This window comes from Podarcis gaigeae, assembly GCF_964106915.1.
Source record: "Podarcis gaigeae genome assembly, chromosome: 9".
In the NCBI taxonomy this organism is placed as follows: Eukaryota; Metazoa; Chordata; class Lepidosauria; order Squamata; family Lacertidae; genus Podarcis; species Podarcis gaigeae.
This window is the reverse complement of record NC_139685.1, coordinates 7,129,999-7,148,573: the sequence shown is the minus strand read 5'-3', so window position 1 is coordinate 7,148,573 and position 18,575 is coordinate 7,129,999. Positions and strand designations below refer to the sequence as shown.

At 44.3% G+C, this 18,575-nt stretch overlaps 1 protein-coding gene across 7 annotated transcripts in view; it reads left to right on the top strand.

Moving 5' to 3' along the window:
* The window catches only part of PROM1 (prominin 1), a 116,187-nt gene that overhangs the window by 80,935 nt on the left and 16,677 nt on the right, over positions 1-18,575 (top strand). For 5 of the 7 annotated variants that reach the window (XM_083698215.1, XM_083698210.1, XM_083698211.1 and 2 more), the window contains 9 exons: positions 6,064-6,223; positions 7,397-7,549; positions 9,534-9,657; positions 10,984-11,087; positions 12,230-12,314; positions 14,660-14,806; positions 15,598-15,669; positions 16,994-17,086; positions 17,649-17,666. In XM_083698215.1, the coding sequence (XP_083554341.1) occupies positions 6,064-6,223; positions 7,397-7,549; positions 9,534-9,657; positions 10,984-11,087; positions 12,230-12,314; positions 14,660-14,806; positions 15,598-15,669; positions 16,994-17,086; positions 17,649-17,666 (956 nt within the window). The remainder of the gene's footprint in view (positions 1-6,063; positions 6,224-7,396; positions 7,550-9,533; positions 9,658-10,983; positions 11,088-12,229; positions 12,315-14,659; positions 14,807-15,597; positions 15,670-16,993; positions 17,087-17,648; positions 17,667-18,575) is intronic. The other 2 variants (XM_083698212.1, XM_083698216.1) reach the window with 1 other exon arrangement.

Sequence of the window (18,575 nt, the reverse complement as noted above, 5' to 3'; positions counted from 1 at the left end):
ATATTCACTGCATCAAGGCTATGGAAAAGGCTTCATTCCAGGGAAAGAAGAAGGAAGAGATGGATGAGTGGTTGGTGGAGGAGTCAGTAATCCAACCATGACCCAGTAGGTGACCCAGGAGCAGTGGAATGCCATGACCCGAAACACTCTCCCAGCTAGGAGAGGAAATCGTAGTCTAACCTACTCACAAGTGAGGCTCTGTTGATAAGATGAAGGGAAGGGGCACCAAAATGTGGCTTAAGAGTGCTGACTGCGTCCATACAATGCAGGCAGAGGTCAAGGAGCTCTTTGGGTGAAGGTAATTGTGGAGGATGCTAAGTACCAGAAGGAACATGAGTAATGTGGGAGGGGAGAGGGGGAAGGTTGGAAGAAGTGTATAAGGATCTTACTGTGGTGTGGCAGTGGTGAGGTACACTCCCCCCATCTTTGTACACTGACATAAGACCTAAAAAACACAATGGCTTAGCACTGGTATTCAGTCTTAGTGCAAGGTAAGGGTAAAGGGTAAAGGACCATTAGGTCCAGTCATGACCGACTCTGGGGTTGCAGCGCTCATCTTGCTTTAGTACAGCTTCCGGGTCATGTGGCCAGCATGACTAAGCCGCTTCTGGCGAAGCAGAGCAGCGCACGGAAGCGCCGTTTACCTTTCTGCTGGAGCGGTACCTATTTATCTGCTTGCACTTTGACATGCTTTTGAACTGCTAGGTTGGCAGGAGCAGGGACCAAGCAACGGGAGCTCACCCCATCGCGGGGATTCGAACCGCCGACCTTCGGATCGGCAAGTTCTAGGCTCTGTGGTTTAACCCACAGTGCCACCCACATCCCTTCAGTCTTTGTGTAGGATCCCTTAAATCATGGGTGGCAATTTTCTCAATTTTCAGTGGCCATTCTGGTCTCTAGATAGTGGTTCAGAGGCCAGAGGTCAACCTTCATAATAAAAAAAAGCATAAGCTAGCCATGAATGTAGATGGGAGGAGAACTTGAACGTTCTTAACGTGGGGGTACGAGAGGAATATGGGCAGACGTAGCCCGTCTCGAGGGGGTTCCTTGCCTCAATTCTTCTTGCACCCCATGCCGTCTAGCGGCTGCTGCCTCTCCTCCAAGGAAGAACCCCAGCCCTCACTTTGGAGAAGATGGGAAGGCTGCAACCCCAGGATTTCACAGGAGGAAAATGGCACTCTGTGCAAAATGGGTAGCCTGCTGGGGAGATGCCAATCTTTGTTGGAGCCTCTCTGTCACCTGCTATTCTGTTTCCCTTCCCCAAGGCATAGGGACTTCTTTATTGCTTTGCTCTGGAGAAGAGGGGACGTGGGTGGCACTGTAGGTTAAACCACAGAGCCTGGGACTTGCTGATCAGAAGGTTGGAGGTTCGAATCCCCGTGACAGGCTGAGCTCCTGTTTCTCGGTCCCATCTCCTGCTAACCTAGCAGTGCAAAAGCATGTCAAAGTGCTAGTAGATAAATAGGTACCGCTCCGGCGGGAAGGTAAACGGCATTTCCGTGCACTGCTCTGGTTCGCCAGAGGCGGCTTAGTCATGCTGGCCACATCACCCGGAAGCTGTACGCCGGCTCCCTCGGCCAATAAAGCGAGATGAGCGCCGCAACCCCAGAGTCGTTCACGACTGGACCTAATGGCCAGGGGTCCCTTTGCCTTTACCTGGAGAGGAGAGACTGCCTCACTCGCAAAAGAGGGCTGGCATTAGCACTCTCTGAGAGCTGAACTGTTGGCAAATGTTTTTTATGACACAAATGCAAGACTGTTTGTCCATTTCTAACAAGAGGGGGCTCATAGCTTAGGAACATGGGCACCATAGTCATAACACTGTTTACAAGTAGGCACATTTAGAAATGATATACATGTCACAAATAAAACCTGAAGAAATGTAGACTATCTCTTAATAATTGCAGGTTTCTTCCTTTTCAGTTAAGCTCTGCACTAACCCATAAATGTTCCAGAACTAAGCCCCCAAGCACTATTAAAATAGCTAACATGCTAGCGTTTTCCAGATGGGCATGGGTTGGTGTATCCAGAGTGAGAAAATATTTATTAACCTCTCTCAATTTTTATTCTTGCATTGTGGACCTGTTCTACCAATATAACCAGCCGTACCTTGTAAGTTTGCAAAAAGCAATTCACAGTATGTATACATGCATATGGCATACTGTGCAACTCATCAAGAAATGCCAAGCTTCCCCCAAAAAAATGTCATGTTCCTCCTTAATTTTTCAACCTGGGGGACTTTCAAAGCAAGATCATTATTTCTCAGTTACTATTAATATGCATTAAGCTTTAATAATCTTCGTGCTCCTGTACCTGAGAAGGGGAGTAAAAGCAAAGGGCAGAATTATAACAAAACTAAGCTTGTGAAGCACCATTGTGTTCATTCTTCCCATTGAAATTATTGGGACTCGAAACTGTTCAGCACTGGATGAAGACAGACATGACATGTATAGAGTGGTGGAAACAACGGTGGAAGTAGAAAGACCTACATTGGCTCCCAGTATGTTTCCAAGCACAATTCAAAGTGTTGGTGCTGACCTTTAAAGCCCTAAATTGCCTCGGTCCAGTATATCTGAAGGAGCGTCTCCACCCCCATCGTTCAGCCCAGACACTGAGGTCCATCTCCGAGGGCCTTCTGGCGGTTCCCTCATTGCGAGAAGTGAGGTTTCAGGGAACCAGGCAGAGGGCCTTCTTAGTAGTGGCGCCCGCCCTGTGGAACCCCCTCCTGTCAGATGTCAAGGAAATAAACAACTATCTGACATTTAGAAGACATCTGGAGGCAGCCCTGTTTAGGGAAGTTTTTCATGTCTGATGTTTTAATGTATTTTTAATCCTTTGTTGGAAGCCGCCCAGAGTGGCTGGGGAAACTCAGCCAGATGGGTGGGGTATAAATAATAAATAATAATTTTTATAATTATTATAGAAGTTGACTCCTTGCGAACCCAGACGTACACCCCCTCCCCCAGGAGCCAGGCCTCGCGTTGAAAGGAAAAGACACGGCAACATATATCTGGGATTAAAATGGCCACAACTTTATTGAATTCAGGTGTAGGAACGCCCTGCAAGGGGCATTGGGCAGGTATCCCTCTCAGCCTTCTGCTGGGCGCCCTCTCAGCCTTCTGCTGGCATGACAGGGTCAGTTAGCAGTTTATGGGACCAACGCAAAGCGTGGGTTTATGCAGCTGGTCCCTCCCAAATCGCTGAGCTCTGTGGCCCCTCTGCCGTGCACTTGTGGACAGAGACTACCCTCATGACCCCTCTAACGGGGTACCCTGTTATTGCCGCCACAGGAAGCGGCTGAGTCACCATTTCACCCCTTCTTCAGATGTTTGACTAAAGGATTCCGCCCAAGGTCTAAACCGCCAAAGTTCTGACAATTGCTATAGGGAAGGCAAAACCTGCAGAACAAGGGAAATTCCTCCCCGGCTCTGAAAACAGCAACCATCGTACGACCAGAGCAACGCCTGCGTGCCTGGAAAGCAAAGGTTAGCCTGCAAGAAAACAAGATTAGAGGGTGGGCTGGGTGGGTGACGCTCTGGGGATGACTGTGTAGCTGAGAGCAGCGCCAGCCCCGTTTTGTACTCCTGGAGCAGAGTGAATCTGCTCCGATTGGCCCGTCCCACCAAGGCCGCCATGGATTGGCCAGAAATTTCAAAACTGGGTTTGGCGGGAACCCAGCAGGCACTGTGGTGGCCCAGGGATAAATATGGCGTGGCTTTGGGAGGAGGGGGAACCGCCACGCCGGGTCACAACTGCCACGACCCCTTTACCGGGTAAGCGGCCGTTTCTGATTAACATACATTGTGTGCCATTTTCCATGTGGTTGATTTTTAAAAGGGGGAAGCCAGTTGTACAGTCATACCTCAGGTTACAGATGCTTGCATGTTTTTGGGTTGCGCACCGCACTGAACCCCGAAGTACCGGAACGGGTTACTTCTGTGTTTCGGAGCTCGCACATGCACAGAAGCACTAAATCGTGCTTTGCGCATGCGCAGAATCGTGACCCGCACATGCGAAGACACGGTGCTGCGAGTTGCGAATGCTGCGGGTTGCGAACGTGCCTCCCGCACAGATCACGTTCGCAACCTGAGCATCCACTGTAGTTGATATTGATATATCTCAGTCCTTGAAGCAGTTTCCCAGTTATTCACGTTGGTTTTTCATTAAAGGTGATAAACTGAACGCATGTGCACAGGTGCACATGCACACACGTGTGTTATATAAAAATACTGGAAGCCATATGGATTTTGATTCACTGGTGTTCTTCTTCTACACTTCCCCTTAAATATGTCTGTCTGTCTTCACACTTGGTCTAACTTGTGTCCCACGCTTACAGCGGATTCATTGCAAATGAATAAAATAAGTGAGAGCAGTTCCAAGTACTTTACTTCTCAAATAGAATGATTATGGCATGTTATCTCAGTGAAAAGAGATATACCTCGATTTGGGGGGCATGTGAATTCTAAGATTTCATGTAGAGACACTAAAGTTTTGAAATGGGGTTCATTCTGGCATATGTTGACACAATGGTTGGATTTTAAAATTCAAAATTACTTTTAATGCATATTGAAAGTCACGGTTGCCCATTCTTTCCATCATAGGAACTTTAAACAGTGTGCTTACACTCCTTTTGCATGACATTGTTTTTCCAACAAAGTGGCATTAGATAGCTTTAAAAATATCTGTTGCTACTGTGTAGGCATTAGGGATGAAATTTATCATGTTTGTTGCACAGACTGATTGAAATTATTAGTAATTTAAAAGCAGCCAATGTTCATTATTTCTGTTTTCTGAGGTGGGGCTTAACACAGCGCCCACTCCATGGGTCCGGATTACTTGTTACTTCCAGACACAACTCTCAGCCCACAGGGAATCTCCCTGTCTTGCGGTCCCACCCAATGCTGGGTTGAGAAAGTGGTAAACTGGGCTTTGCAGTGTTTGCATACGTTAACTGTTTTTATTACTATTATTGGATGTTTAATCAGAGATTGTGTGCAAAAAAACATGGTACAACCCAGTTCATGTATTACATTCTAGATTGGGTGAGGATTGCATGCATATCCGAAATGTGGACCAGATAGAGATTTCTCTCTAGAAAGTAAGAGGCTTATGGTAAATTGGGATTTGTTATGTACTGAAGTTCTCACCCTGGGCCAGCAGGGGGATACTGTAGATAGTTCAGATCCACATATGCAAATAAGGGATCAAAAGTGACGTTCAGTGATTTCGCTCAGTGTTTCAGTGATTCAGCTCCGCTCAGAGGGTGGCTGCATCTGGCTGTGCTCTGTTGTCCATCCATCCCATCCTTGTCGCCAGTGTTAAGTTGTGGGTGAACATATCAGACGACACAGCAATTCTTCAAACAGCTCTTGTTTATTCGCAGGCCAGAACAGAACTGAACTGAAGGGTTCAGCCAGCCTGCTTATATAGAGCTCCACTAGAACACAACAGTAACCATTTTCTGTAACTATCCAATCACTGAACGTCACTTTCAATCCCTTATTTGCATATGTGGACCTGAACTATCTACAGTATCCCCCTGCTGGCCCAGGGTGAGAACTTCAGTACATAACACCTTTCAAGTTTTTAACCTGGCAATTATAATACAGAAACTGCCTAGAGAAGACACTCTATTCTTTGGTCTGGTCTCACTGAAGTGAGAAATCTGTGTCTGGGCTGTACAACCTCAGGAGATTCACACACACAGAGAGAGCATTCTGAAGTGGAATACCGCAGACACAGGTTTACCTGTAGACCACAATTTCAGTACACATAAGCAAAAAACTGTGGCTGCATCAACATGCGCTACATTTAGCACTACATTTGTATGTATGTTTTGTGTGTGTATGAGAGAGAGAGAGAGAGAGTGCGCACATTAAAATGCCATTTTACATTGAAATTGTATTTGTGGCTTGCTTTTTTCAGTTTCATGCTTCTCTCCATGCCTTATTCTGCTGCCTAGAGCTGCAACCCAACAAGCTTTTTTTTTTTTTAGTATGTGACAAATCGTTTTATCTTGTGTAGCCTTATAATAATCATCATAAACACACTCATTTATTTCAGATATTAAAAATGTACTGGAAGCTGTTGGTTCAAATATCACAAGCTTTACTAAAACGCTTCCCCTCCACAAGATAATAGCAGACTTCACCCTATATCTTACTCAGGGTGAGACATATGCTCAAGAATATTTTCCAGTGGTGGAGCAGTATGATTTCTACAGGTACGTAATATTATCTGGATATTGATGCGCAAAGGGCCACACTGCAGTGAGTGTGCCGGCTCACATCCACATCATACATTAAAACACTTGCACCACTTAGCAGGCATGACTTCTCTCAAAGTATCCTGGGAGCTGTAGTTTGTTAAAAGTGCTGAAAACTGTATCTGTGTGCGGCGTCTCCTAGCAACTCTCAGCACCCTTATCAAACTTTTCTTCCCAATATTCTTTGGGGGAAGCTGTGAGTCTTGTAAGTGATAAAAATGCATAGTGCGAGCACTGGGGATTAACACCAGTAAAACTGATACTAAACAGGTGACTGACGACTCAGCTGTACCGCTGCAGATAAAATGTTTTAAGTGTGTTGTAAAGTGCAGTGTACAAATGTGACACCTGATGGCGATGGTGAGCTACGGCAAACTCAATATATTTTTCAAAACGTTTTTTTAAAAAAAGCATTTTCACAGCGGTTTTTTATATGTGTGTAGATTCCACTTTATACACAGTGTGGTGAAAGGGTCTAGTAGGGTTGTCGATTGGCTCTGTATATATCCCAAATCACAAAGCAAATCTGGGTGTCTTAGGGAAGACTTTTGTGTTCTCAAATTGGATTGTGCTATGAACAAAATGTGTTGAAGCAGTTCAGGAAGTCCCCAACCCTCTGAATAGCTTTCTTTCCTTGGTTTATCCAAAATTTTGGAACACACAACCTCCCTCCGCCCCCCACTTTCCCCTTTTCTTTTCTGATAAACGAAACCTAAGGGACTGGGTAAATTCACATATCTCAATGAGGGTGTGGAAATCTTATTTTGGTGGATTTTTCCAGTGCATTCCAATCACAGTGATTAAGAAGTAGGGGGTTCTGAAATAAATAAACAAAGCAGATTCTGTCACCTTGTATATATTTTTCTTCTTTCCATGTCATTTTAGGGTGCAGGACTCCAATATAGGCTTTCTAAAGCTGGTTTGAGGCTAAATTAGAGTATTCCAGTACTATAAATTCAAGGACGTCGTACCAGTGACATGTTTTTTTCATGTTTAAATGTTTGCATGCCTTTATTCTCCCAACACACAACTGCTTTCTAGCTTGTAGGTTTTCTTGTCCTGAATCTGTGTTTAAATTGCCCACTGCCATGCATGTTAATGTGACAATTGTATTTTTATTGATTTGTCTAGGTGGCTGGGTTGCTTAATTCTCTGCTGCATGGTGATATTGATCCTTGTGTTTTACTACCTGGGGTTGTTATGTGGTACCTGTGGTTATGACAAAGATGCCACTCCAACAACGAGAGGCTGTATCTCAAATACTGGAGGAAACTTCCTGATGGCGTGAGTCCTTCCTGTTTGTTCCAGAATCTTCCCCAGCCTTACACTGTCTATAACATTAGTGTCTCACATCAAATATAACTGATCTGTAGCAAAGATTCTATGAACGGAAAACAGAGACAGAATATGTACTTTTGTAATAACAAGAAAAATCTTTAATGAAAACATAAAAAAACAAAGAATGTCACCAGATTAAGAGGGCTGCATTGACAAAATAAGTTTGGAGACAAAAAAAGAAAGGAAGAAAGAAAAAGAAGGAAAGAAAGAAAGAAAGAAAGAAAGAAAGAAAGAAAACAAAAGAAATCCTTTTTTTTTCTTTTTGCATCAATGGATGTTCTCAATATGGCGTGTGAGCTTTTGAATTCCTTCCTGAGGCAGGATATTAAATTATTTTAAAAATTAAAGGTCTTTTAAGCAAACACCGTTGATCCTTTAGAGAGCTGACTGAATTCCTAAAAAGATAGTGAGAGAGCCCTCTACAGTCTAATGACATTAAAACGTGAGCCTTTCTAAAATATCTGATCTTTATACAGAGCAATGGAAGATACGTTGGAGAAAGTTAGTGTGGGTTCATGTGTCACAAATGATATTGTTCAGATGTGCATGCTATTTATACAGACCTAAACATGTCACATGTAAATGTGACCAATATTTGCTTGCAGGCGCTTGTACCATACAGGTATGCTTGTCTGAGAACTCCAGGTGACTGCTCCATGTACACTTGGTGAGAAAACCAAGTTTGCTGTCATGTGATTTATGAAGGGGCCCTTAATTAGATGTGAAGAATTAGAAGAAAAAAGGGGGGGGGGGAGATTAGAAAAAGCTCTATAGTGTCTGATCTGGCTAATTTCTTTAACAGAGAAAAGAATATTGAATCCTATTGCTGTGATGAAACTGCCTTTGGCAGCAAGCAACTATTTTTAAACCATCCTGGGAATTGAAGACTTCAGAAAAGCTAATGCTAATTAGGGTATAAAAGGAGTGTTTCACTGCAGTCTCTAAAGCAAACCTGTTTGAAGCAGGCGTTTCAAAATCCATGTGAAGTCTCAAAGGAGGAAATCGAAAAGTGGGTGGAAGAGAGAACTTTTAAGCTGTTCCTCAAAGATTATTCTAATGCTTCCCCCCCCCCCCCGAGGGGTCCACTTATGGGAAAGTACTAAGGCTGCAATCCTAACCCCATTTACCTGGGATTAAAGGTAAAGGGACCCCTGACCATTAGGTCCAGTCGTTACCAACTCTGGGGTTGCAGCGCTCATCTTACTTTATTGGCTGAGGGAGCTGGCGTACAGCTTCCGGGTCATGTGGCCAGCAGGACTAAGTCGCTCCTGGCGAACCAGAGCAGCACACAGAAACGCCGTTTACCTTCCCGCCGGAGCGGTACCTATTTATCTACTTGCACTTTGATGTGCTTTCAAACTGCTAGGTTGGCAGGAGCAGGGACCGAGCAATGGGAGCTCACCCCGTCATGAGGATTCGAACCGCTGACCTTCTGATCGGCAAGTCCTAGGCTCTGTGGTTTAACCCACAGCGCCAGTTGAGTGGGACTTACTTCTCAGTAGACATGGCTAGAATTGCACTGTAATGCTGTCTTCTTCACTTGAAAGGACAGATTGCCGCCAATTCCAACCCTTAGTCTGGAAGTTCTTGGTTCCTGTTTCTCGAAAGCTACGCTTGGCCCCAAGGTTATGATTTGCCTCCTTGTTTTCACAAATTCTCATCACAGTTGACACTCTTCCCCAAACTGGGATGGGTCTCTGTGTGTGACAGATACAACAAATACTTGCTCATGTGAGCTTATATGACAGCAATCTTTGCTAGGAATGCTATGGTATAAATTTGTGCGCCGTGCTTGTTTTATTAAGAATCACTTTGCTTGTCTTTGTTTTTCTTGTCACGATTCAGTAAGTTGATTTTAGTTGGTCCTTTTCAAATGGCTCTTAAACCAACTCATATGATGTATTATTATTTTTCCCTCGTTTTGTTTCAGCGGAGTGGGATTCAGTTTTCTTTTCTCCTGGGTTCTGATGCTAATAGTAGTGGTCACTTTCATTACGGGAGGAAATATGGAGAAGCTTGTTTGTGAACCATTTGAAGACAGGAGTTTATTCAAAGTAAGATTCCTCATATCAAGGCCTTTAAGTGATCAACGACAATGGAAAAACACACTGAAGTCAGCATTGCCTTAGATGGCATAACTTCAATGTTTACCTACACTAGATAATCATTTATATTTACATAGTGCTGCTTTTTGCTTAAAGCACTTCCTCTACATCTTGTTATCCCATCAGCAGCACTATAGGGTAAATTAGTAGTATTATCACCCTGTTGCAGTTTGGTGAATGGACCTGAGTGTGTGTGTGTGTGTGTGTGTGTGTGTGTGTGTGTGTGTTGTTCCTAGCAGAGGTGAGATCTGAACTTGGACTTTCAGGTTCCTACTTCAGTCTCTTTATAGCACCCCTCAGTTGCTGTCAACTCAGAAGTTAGTCTCATTGAATTCAGCGGAGCTTACTCCCAGGTAAGTGGGTATAGGATTGTAGCCTCGTCATCTCATACCATCATCATAGTATAATCTGGTATAAGATGCTCCCTGTGTCCCTAATTGGCTTCTAATTGGCCTCAGTGCACATCTTAGCGACTATAATCTAGTCACTGTCAATTCTAGGTCACACTTAGGATACATAACAGTGAAGTCAGGGCTACAAAATAAATCTAGATTAATAACACATTCCAGTGGGGTTGTTATAGACCATGTCCAAAAATAGCATTGTTTAAAAGTGCCAGTACAGATCGTATGACTGGTTATAATTTTAAATGGGGGCAAATGCAAGCGAAACTGAATTTCAAAAGAAGTCTTCTTTCAGGTCAGCAGAGGACAATTCAAAAATTACATTTCTCCAGATCTCCAAGTCCATTCTGTCATTTGTAGATCCTTTCCCAGGTTTTTCACGAAATTTTGGGGAAGCTCAACAGCAAAGAATAAATTTGACTTACCGGACTTTTCACCTAAGCTGAGGGTTTTCTCTTTCTCAAATTGTTAAATTTCCTAAGCAACAATGAAATGTGTCTCACTTGGACGTAGCAAATTTTTGCTGGTCTCACGGCCTTCATATCATCTAAAACTCCTCATATCCTAAGACATTATTATTTTAATGAGTTCCTAATCAGTCTAAATTAGGTGATCAGATTATAGAAAAGGTGTGTGTTACCTATTTGCTTATAAAAGTTTGCAGCCTCAGGTGCTAAAACCAAACTCAGGATTGGTTTAAGTCTATAACCAATTAAGACATGAATAGATTGTGCATGATTTCTCTAACCTTAAGGTCCATGGTTTTTCTTGAAACCAAACTACAGTAGACTCAAGAAATCACATGAGATGCTTCAATTTTAGAATTGTGATGTAGAGAAAAAAGAACATTGGTTTTTTCATTGTTTTCCAGGTTTTGGATACGCCATATTTGCTGAATCAGCAGCTGAAATACTATCTTTCTGGAATCATTTTAAAAAATCCAAACATTGATTTGACATTTGAAAAAGTTTACAGGTAACTCTGCATGTCTTATGATATAAACAAATGCAGTTATGGCTTATTTGAAATTTTGCACTGCTACACGATTGAAGCTCATTGACTAAACTGAGGTTTACATGTTTCAAAATGTCACTAAAACTGCCTTTTTTGTGAGACCTCCTCTTTTCCTGTCTTGGGCTGCAACTCCCTTGCCATATCATTTATTCTGTTATCACCAGGTTGTGCACTCTTTTCCTTTTGGGAGAAGACAGAGGCAAAGTAGATGTTGAGGAGTTCCACCTTTTCTCTGTCACCCAATAGTATTTCTCTTCTTCTCCACGCAGATTTACTTACTTGTTCTTCCTCCGACTTCAAACATAGACAAAAAGCCACCATTTTTATTATTTTTAACCTCTTTATGCAAGTCTGGACTCGTTCTGAGCTTTAGCCCACCTGACCTCCCTGCAGTTGTTGACTACATGTGTCTTCTCCTCCTTCGTCATCTTCCATTTCTTATAGATGTCCCCCTTTAAATCTCTGCTCTTTCTCACACACACAAAAGGAAGAAAAATCACTCAAGTACATATAAGTCCGAAGAGTGTATCAATAATAAAAATAGATTTATTGCCGAATCTGATTTCCTCATATTATTTCAACATAAATTAGTAGGACTCCTCCAGGTTTAGATGGGAATCAGCAAGGACAGAAAAATTGGGGGGGGGGGGGGAGTCTGTAGTGGACTGAAAGGAAGCCTAAGAAAATTCTGATTTTTGCCATAATGACTGCTTCAATGCTTTTTTAAAAATTGTTGTTGTTGTTTTTTTAAAAAAAAAAACACTTTTTGTTGCCCTGCTTTGCTGGTGCCCTAAGCACATACGTAGACTGCCTCTTGGGTAATCCAGTATCACTGGCAGACCTCCACAACATATTGCAAACTGATTAACTCCTTTCTGCTTCAAAAGAGGTGGTATATGGGTTTTCCAGGGAGATCTGGTTGTGGATGTTTGTGAAACACAAGTGTTCCTCAGCCACCTGGAAATAGTTCTCAAGGACACTATTATTTCTCACAAGTGCATTTGGATATCTGGCATACTTATCTAAAAAGGGGGATTTTTGATGGCCAATGTTGCCAGCTATTTTTGTTAACCTGTTGGTGTTGATTTTACATGTGTCTTTAGTGATTGCAAGGAAAACAAAGGCCTTTATACTACCCTGCGTCTGGAAAACCTGTTCAATATCCATGAACTTCTGAATGTTAGCATGGTAAGTTAATATCGGTTGTGAGCATAAGGTAAAGGGACCCCTGACCAAAAGGTCCAGTCGTGAACGACTCTGGAGTTGCACCCTCATCTCGCTCTATAGGCTGAGGGAGCCGTTGTTTGTGCTCAGACAGCTTCTGGGTCATGTGGCCAGCATGACTAAGCCGCTTCTGGCCAACCAGAGCAGTGCACGGAAACGCCGTTTACCTTCCCACCAGAGCGGTACCTATTTATCTACTTGCACTTTGACATGTTTTCGAACTGCTAGGTTGGCAGAAGCAGGGACCGAACAATGGGAGCTCAGCTCGTCGCGGGGATTCGAACCGCCGACCTTCTGATCGGCAAGCCCTAGGCTCTGTGGTTTAGACCACAGTGCCACCCGTGTCCCGGTTGTGAGCATAACCTATAGTATAATGGGTACTTTAGTGCTGAATGTCTGCAGTCTTCTTTTAAAAATAAATAACTTAGGTCTTACCTGGATTTAGTTTATTTGTTCAGCCCGTCCGCCCATCCACTCCTCAGCTGACGTGTTACTTTTGCTGCCCCTCCAGTTGAGCTGAGTGCCATACTGATGAAAAATCAGCCCAAGCCAGCAGATCATGGACAGGAAACCTCTTTCACCCAAAGGCCTTCCTTACTTCCTGGACAGCATTCCAGGGGCTGCAAGCCTGTAGAACAGCCTTTCTCAACCCGTGGGTCCCCAGATGTTGTTGGACTACAACTCCCATCACCCCTAGCTAGCAAGGCCAGAGCTCAGGGATGATGGGAGTTGTAGTCCAACAACATCTGGCATGTCCAAAGTCTGCTCTGGGGGCCTAATCCAGCCCACCAGTTGATTTAATCCGGTCCCCGTGGCAGTATACTGTATTTTTCGTCCTATAGGACGCACCGGCCCATAGGACGCACCTCGTTTTTTGGGGTGGGGAATGAATAAAAAAAAATTATTTCCCCCCTCCAGCCGCGGCTGCCGCCCCAAGCCTTGCACACGCCTGCCCGAAGCACGGGGCACCCTCCGGAGGGCTCCACGTGCTTCGGGCGGCAGGCTGCCACCCCAAGCCTCGCGCGCCCGGCGGGAGCTCCTGCCGGGCGCGCAAGGCTTGCAAACACTCGCCCGAAGCATGGGGAGCCCTCTGGAGGGCTCCCTGTGCTTCGGGCAATAGGCTGCCGCCCCAAGCCTCGCGCGCCTGGCGGGAGCTCCTGCCGGGCGTGCAAGGCTTGCAGACACTCGCCCGAAGCACGGGGAGCCCTCCGGAGGGCTCCCTGTGCTTCGGGCGGCAGGCTGCCGCCCCAAGCCTCGTGCGCCTGGTGGGAGCTCCTGCCTGGCGCGCAAGGCTTGCAGACACTCGCCCGAAGCACGGGGAGCCCTCCGGAGGGCTCCCTATGCTTCGGGCAACAGGCTGCCACCCCAAGCCTTGCGCGCTCGGCGGGAGCTCCTGCCGGGCGCGCAAGGCTTGCGGACAGCTTCCTGAAGCCTGGAGAGCGAGAGGGGTCGGTGCGCACCGATGCCTCTTGCTCTCCAGGCTTCAGCGAAAGCCTGCATTCGCCCCATAGGACGCACACACATTTCCCCTTCATTTTTGGAGGGGAAAAAGTGCGTCCTATGGGGCGAAAAATACGGTATGTCCTAGGGTAAAATCCTAAAAAGAGCTCAACAACTTTCGCGTAAAATCGTAAAGAAAGCTCAACAACTTCAATCCTAAAAAAAGCCCAACAACTTTGGGGTCAACTTCAATCCTTAAAAAAGCTCAGTAACTTTGGGGTAACTTTGTTCGGCCCTCACACATGTTCACTTCATCAAATCTGGCCCTCTTTGAAAAAAGTTTGGGCACACCTGAATTTTATAGTGACGGCCATTTCTGTACACTAGTTACTCACTGAATTTTGTCTGAATGAGGCAGTAGAGTCCTGATTTAATTAGAATAGGGTCTGGGTATTTCATAGCATGTAGAGGAAAATACATTTTTACATACAGTAAAAAAAAATTGTTAATAGAAAAGAAGCGTCTAGCACAGCACTTTCCTACAGGAATAATTTAAAAATAATATGAAATGAAATGATGCATTCAGAAAAAAATATTTCCTATCTGCAGTCTCAAGTGGTGATATTCTGTTTATTCATTTCAGAATGTTTTGTCCTGTCTTTCTTCTATGAAACACTCAAGGCAGTTAAAAAGATCGATAGAACAGAAAATGACAAACAATAACTTTACCACACTAGTTCTGCTGCATGTCAAGATGAAAGCTGTGTGTGTCTCAAACGAGAAGCTGGCAGTAGGAATTGTTCCACTTGCTGTTGTAAATGTTCTAATGTTTGATGAGAGCTGCTTCCTCCTGCTTTTGTCTCCTATAGTATGCAGAAGATGTATCACTGAAAATCAAGCATATTAATATAAATCTAAGCAATATAGTCTTGCTTGATGAGAGGGGAAAGGAGAATTTGATGAATTTCAGTTCCTCGGGAATAAATGAGATAAACTTTGCAGCATATCTGTCAGAGGTAAGACACTGGGGAGGTAAGTTCTGTTTTCATGTGGTTTAGAGAGTTTTTTCCCAACCCCCCACCCCAGTAAATGCAGGTATTTGATACCAAGGCATGCCTTTTAAAGATGTAAGCGCTCGCCTGTATATACTCATCTCAAACTGCAATGAAATCACCATATACCTTTGAAGCAACTGATTTAAGCTGTGTACTAGTGCTCCCTAGTGTGGCTTGAGAGAATGGCTAGTACTCCATGAGAAATACCGTAATTTTTGCTCTATAAGACTCACTTTTTCCCTCCTAAAAAGTAAGGGGAAATGTGTGTGCGTCTTATGGAGCGAATGCAGGCTGCGCAGCTATCCCAGAAGCCAGAACAGAAAGAGGGATTGCTGCTTTCACTGCGCAGCGATCCCTCTTCCTGTTCTGGCTTCTGAGATTCAGAATATTTTTTTTCTTGTTTTCCTCCTCCAAAAACTTGTGATGTGGCGCGTCTTATAGAGCGAAAAATATGGGTAAATTCAGTATTGAATGCACCTATTGGACTTTGGGTATGCAATTTTTAGATACCTGCAAGGTCACATCTCTCTCATACTGGGAGACCAAAACTTCATGCCCTCTGAGGAGGTCATCCGCTGTGTATTTGCTGTGCAAGATGCTGTGTGCTTTCTTCCAGCCTTTTCAGTTGTAAGACTCGAGTGTGCCTCCAATTTTAATTCAGAGCAGCAATATTGCTCAACTACTACCAGAAGCCTAACAATCCCTTTCTCTCAGTGCTACAATGATCTGATTTTTGCCTCTGTCTTCTGCAGATCAATAAGAGTGTTACCAAAGTGGATCTCTTGTCCTTTGCTAATGATTTGGAAGCACGGGCAGACCAATTGGTGAGTTTTGATTTGATTGAAATGAAACTGGGGGGCCTGGTAGGAGTTTTTTCCAATTGGCAAATTGGCACCGGCCTCTTGGTTTTTTCCGCCTACCTCGTAGCAATTGTAACAACTTTCCTGGTATTTGGCGGTTAGGCACTGGAATGTGTTGTTGGTGTATGGAGGGGCAAGGTGTGGCCATCGCCTACCCCTTCACTTATGGTTATTCCGAATAAGGAATCCGGCGGTCGTGGATCCTGTCCGACGCCCTGTGTGGCGGGGGGCCATGGCATGACCCTCGGTGACATCAGGGGAGAGCTTATAGTTGTATAAGCACCAGCAGGCTCCCCCTACTGGTGGTTAATTCCTCAGCAGACTCACCCCTCTCCGAGTGGGTGGAGTCAAATTTTCTGTGGTCCACTGCCTAAGCCAATACCTTCTCACATGCTGTAATCAATAAAGTTGTGGCCTTTTCTAACCCATTAACCTAATATACTGTGTCCACGTGTCTTTATTAACCCAAAGTGGGGGGCGGGTACTCGAATCACAATGTGTTTATTCTGAATGTATTCCACTTTCCATTGTTGAGGCTCGGCTGTAAATGGAAGAATATATTTTTAAAGTAGATATCTTCCAATGCCAAGCTCACCTAAAGCATTCTGATGACTTACCTGGAAGACAGGATTAATACAAGATGCTGTGTATGTCCTTAAAGTGGACCATATGAGCTAGCGAAGCAGGATGCCTGCGAAAGCAGAACTTGGGTGAATTTATCTGTACTTTATTTGGCATAAAAATAATTGCTGGCAGTGGGCATTAACCTGAGTCAGCTTTGCATGTTCCACCTGGCCAGTGTTGCTAAGATGAGGCATAACATCTTCCTGCTTGGCAGAGGAACTCACAGAGAGATCTCCCTTCAACAACTCATCCAGGAAAAAGGGGCAGGAAGCGTACATTTGCTTCCAATAAGTATTTCTCCATAATTAAATATCTCAGTGGAGGGCGCCATTACACCTTTTGGTCTACTGGAAAAATAATTGTCATTTATCTTAAAGGAAAATGTATTTATCCCAATAACTGAATAAAAATTAAAGTTTACCAGAACATATTTTTCAGTATTTGAACTTCGTTTTTTCAGTATTGCAAAGAGAAACAGCCATGTGGGGAAAGCATCTAAATAACAACTCATAAGAATTGGTAGAAGGGCGTATATTTTCTTAGAACTTTAATGGCATTTTGCTGTTTCTGACACAGAATGAGAAATGACTCACTTCTTTGGAAAAGAAGACTTATTTATCTAGAATTGTAAGCTGTTTAGTAACTTGTTTGTTTGTCTTTGCAGCCTAAAGGAGCATTAGAAAATGCATTAAAAGGACATGCAAATAGTATCCGCGTGATACATAACCAACAAGTTGTTCCATTGGAGCAAGCAATGGTAAAAAAACCAAACTTTGCAGTTATTGGGCTAGGATATGATTGGGAAAGTGTATTCAACAAGCTACAAATCAGTTTGAGATATCAGTCCATTCATGCTATTTCTAGACTTTACACAACGATGCTTCTTGTACAAAGATTTTCTGGAGTAAAGTTTTAGTGTCCTTTTTTGTGTGTAAACTAAACTATGGTTTTATGTTTAGTGCACTCCCCTCTTATTCCCTGGCACAGCTATGAGGAAGAAATCTGAAGCTTTCTCTCCCGTTTCTGCTTTTAAAACTAAGCAGAGTTTCTTTTAACATCCAGCATACAAGTTGTTTAAAGCTGAGTTGAGCCGGGGAAGGGCCAGTTGTGGCATTTCATATCTTTCTACACGTTAGGCTATAATTTGGCTTTTCTTATGATTTTACTGCTGCTTCAGGATGCTATATTTTGTTTTGAAATAATTTCCTTGCTGAAAAGTACTTGTGTTCTTGTTTGCTTGTTTCCTCCCTCCCCCCTCGCTCTTCTAATTAACTCTTAATCATTCTCAATATTTCTTTTTCCAAAAACTGACTGTCAAGAAATATGTTAGAGCTAGGGTAAGTGCCTTTCCTTTCTTACACTGCAAGTGGGGGCTTTAGACACATTTCAGATCAGGGACTCCACATTCAGCCTCAGTGTGATACTTTTATCAACCTGATGATGTTATACGGTACATGGCACTTTGCAGAGAAACCTAAGCAAAAAACCAGAACAGTGGGGACAGGGAGAGTATAAGACAGTGACACACTTGGTTGTAGACAGATGCTGGTCCTTGCTTATGGTCCATAATAACATCTTGCAGCTGCTCTGTTAAATGCATATGGCATGTTATAAGCCAGCATCATTGGGACGCAGGTGGCGCTGTGGGTAAAAACCTCAGTGCCTAGGACTTGCCGATCGAAAGGTCAGCGGTTCGAATCCCCACGGCGGGGTGCGCTCCCGCTGCTCGGTCCCAGTGCCTGCCAACCTAGCAGTTCGAAAGCACCCCCGGGTGCAAGTAGGTAAATAGGGAGGTAAACGGCGTTTCCGTGTGCGGCTCTGACTCGCCAGAGCAGCGATGTCACGCTGGCCACGTGACCCGGAAGTGTCTGCGGACAGCGCTGGCCCCCGGCCTCTTGAGTGAGATGGGCGCACAACCCCAGAGTCTGTCAAGACTGGCCTGTACGGGCAGGGGTACCTTTACCTTTAAGCCAGCATCATAGTACAAAGCTGTAAAGGTAAAGGGATCCCTGACCATTAGGTCCAGTTGTGGCCCACTCTCGGGTTGCAGGGCTCATGTCGCTTTATTGGCCGAGGGAGCCGGCGTACAGCTTCTGGGTCATGTGGCCAGCATGACTAAGCCGCTTCTGGCGAACTAGAGCAGCGCACGGAAATGCCGTTTACCTTCCCGCCGGAGCGGTACATATTTATCTACTTGTACTTTGACGTGCTTTCAAACTGCTAGGTGGGCAGGAGCAGGGACCGAG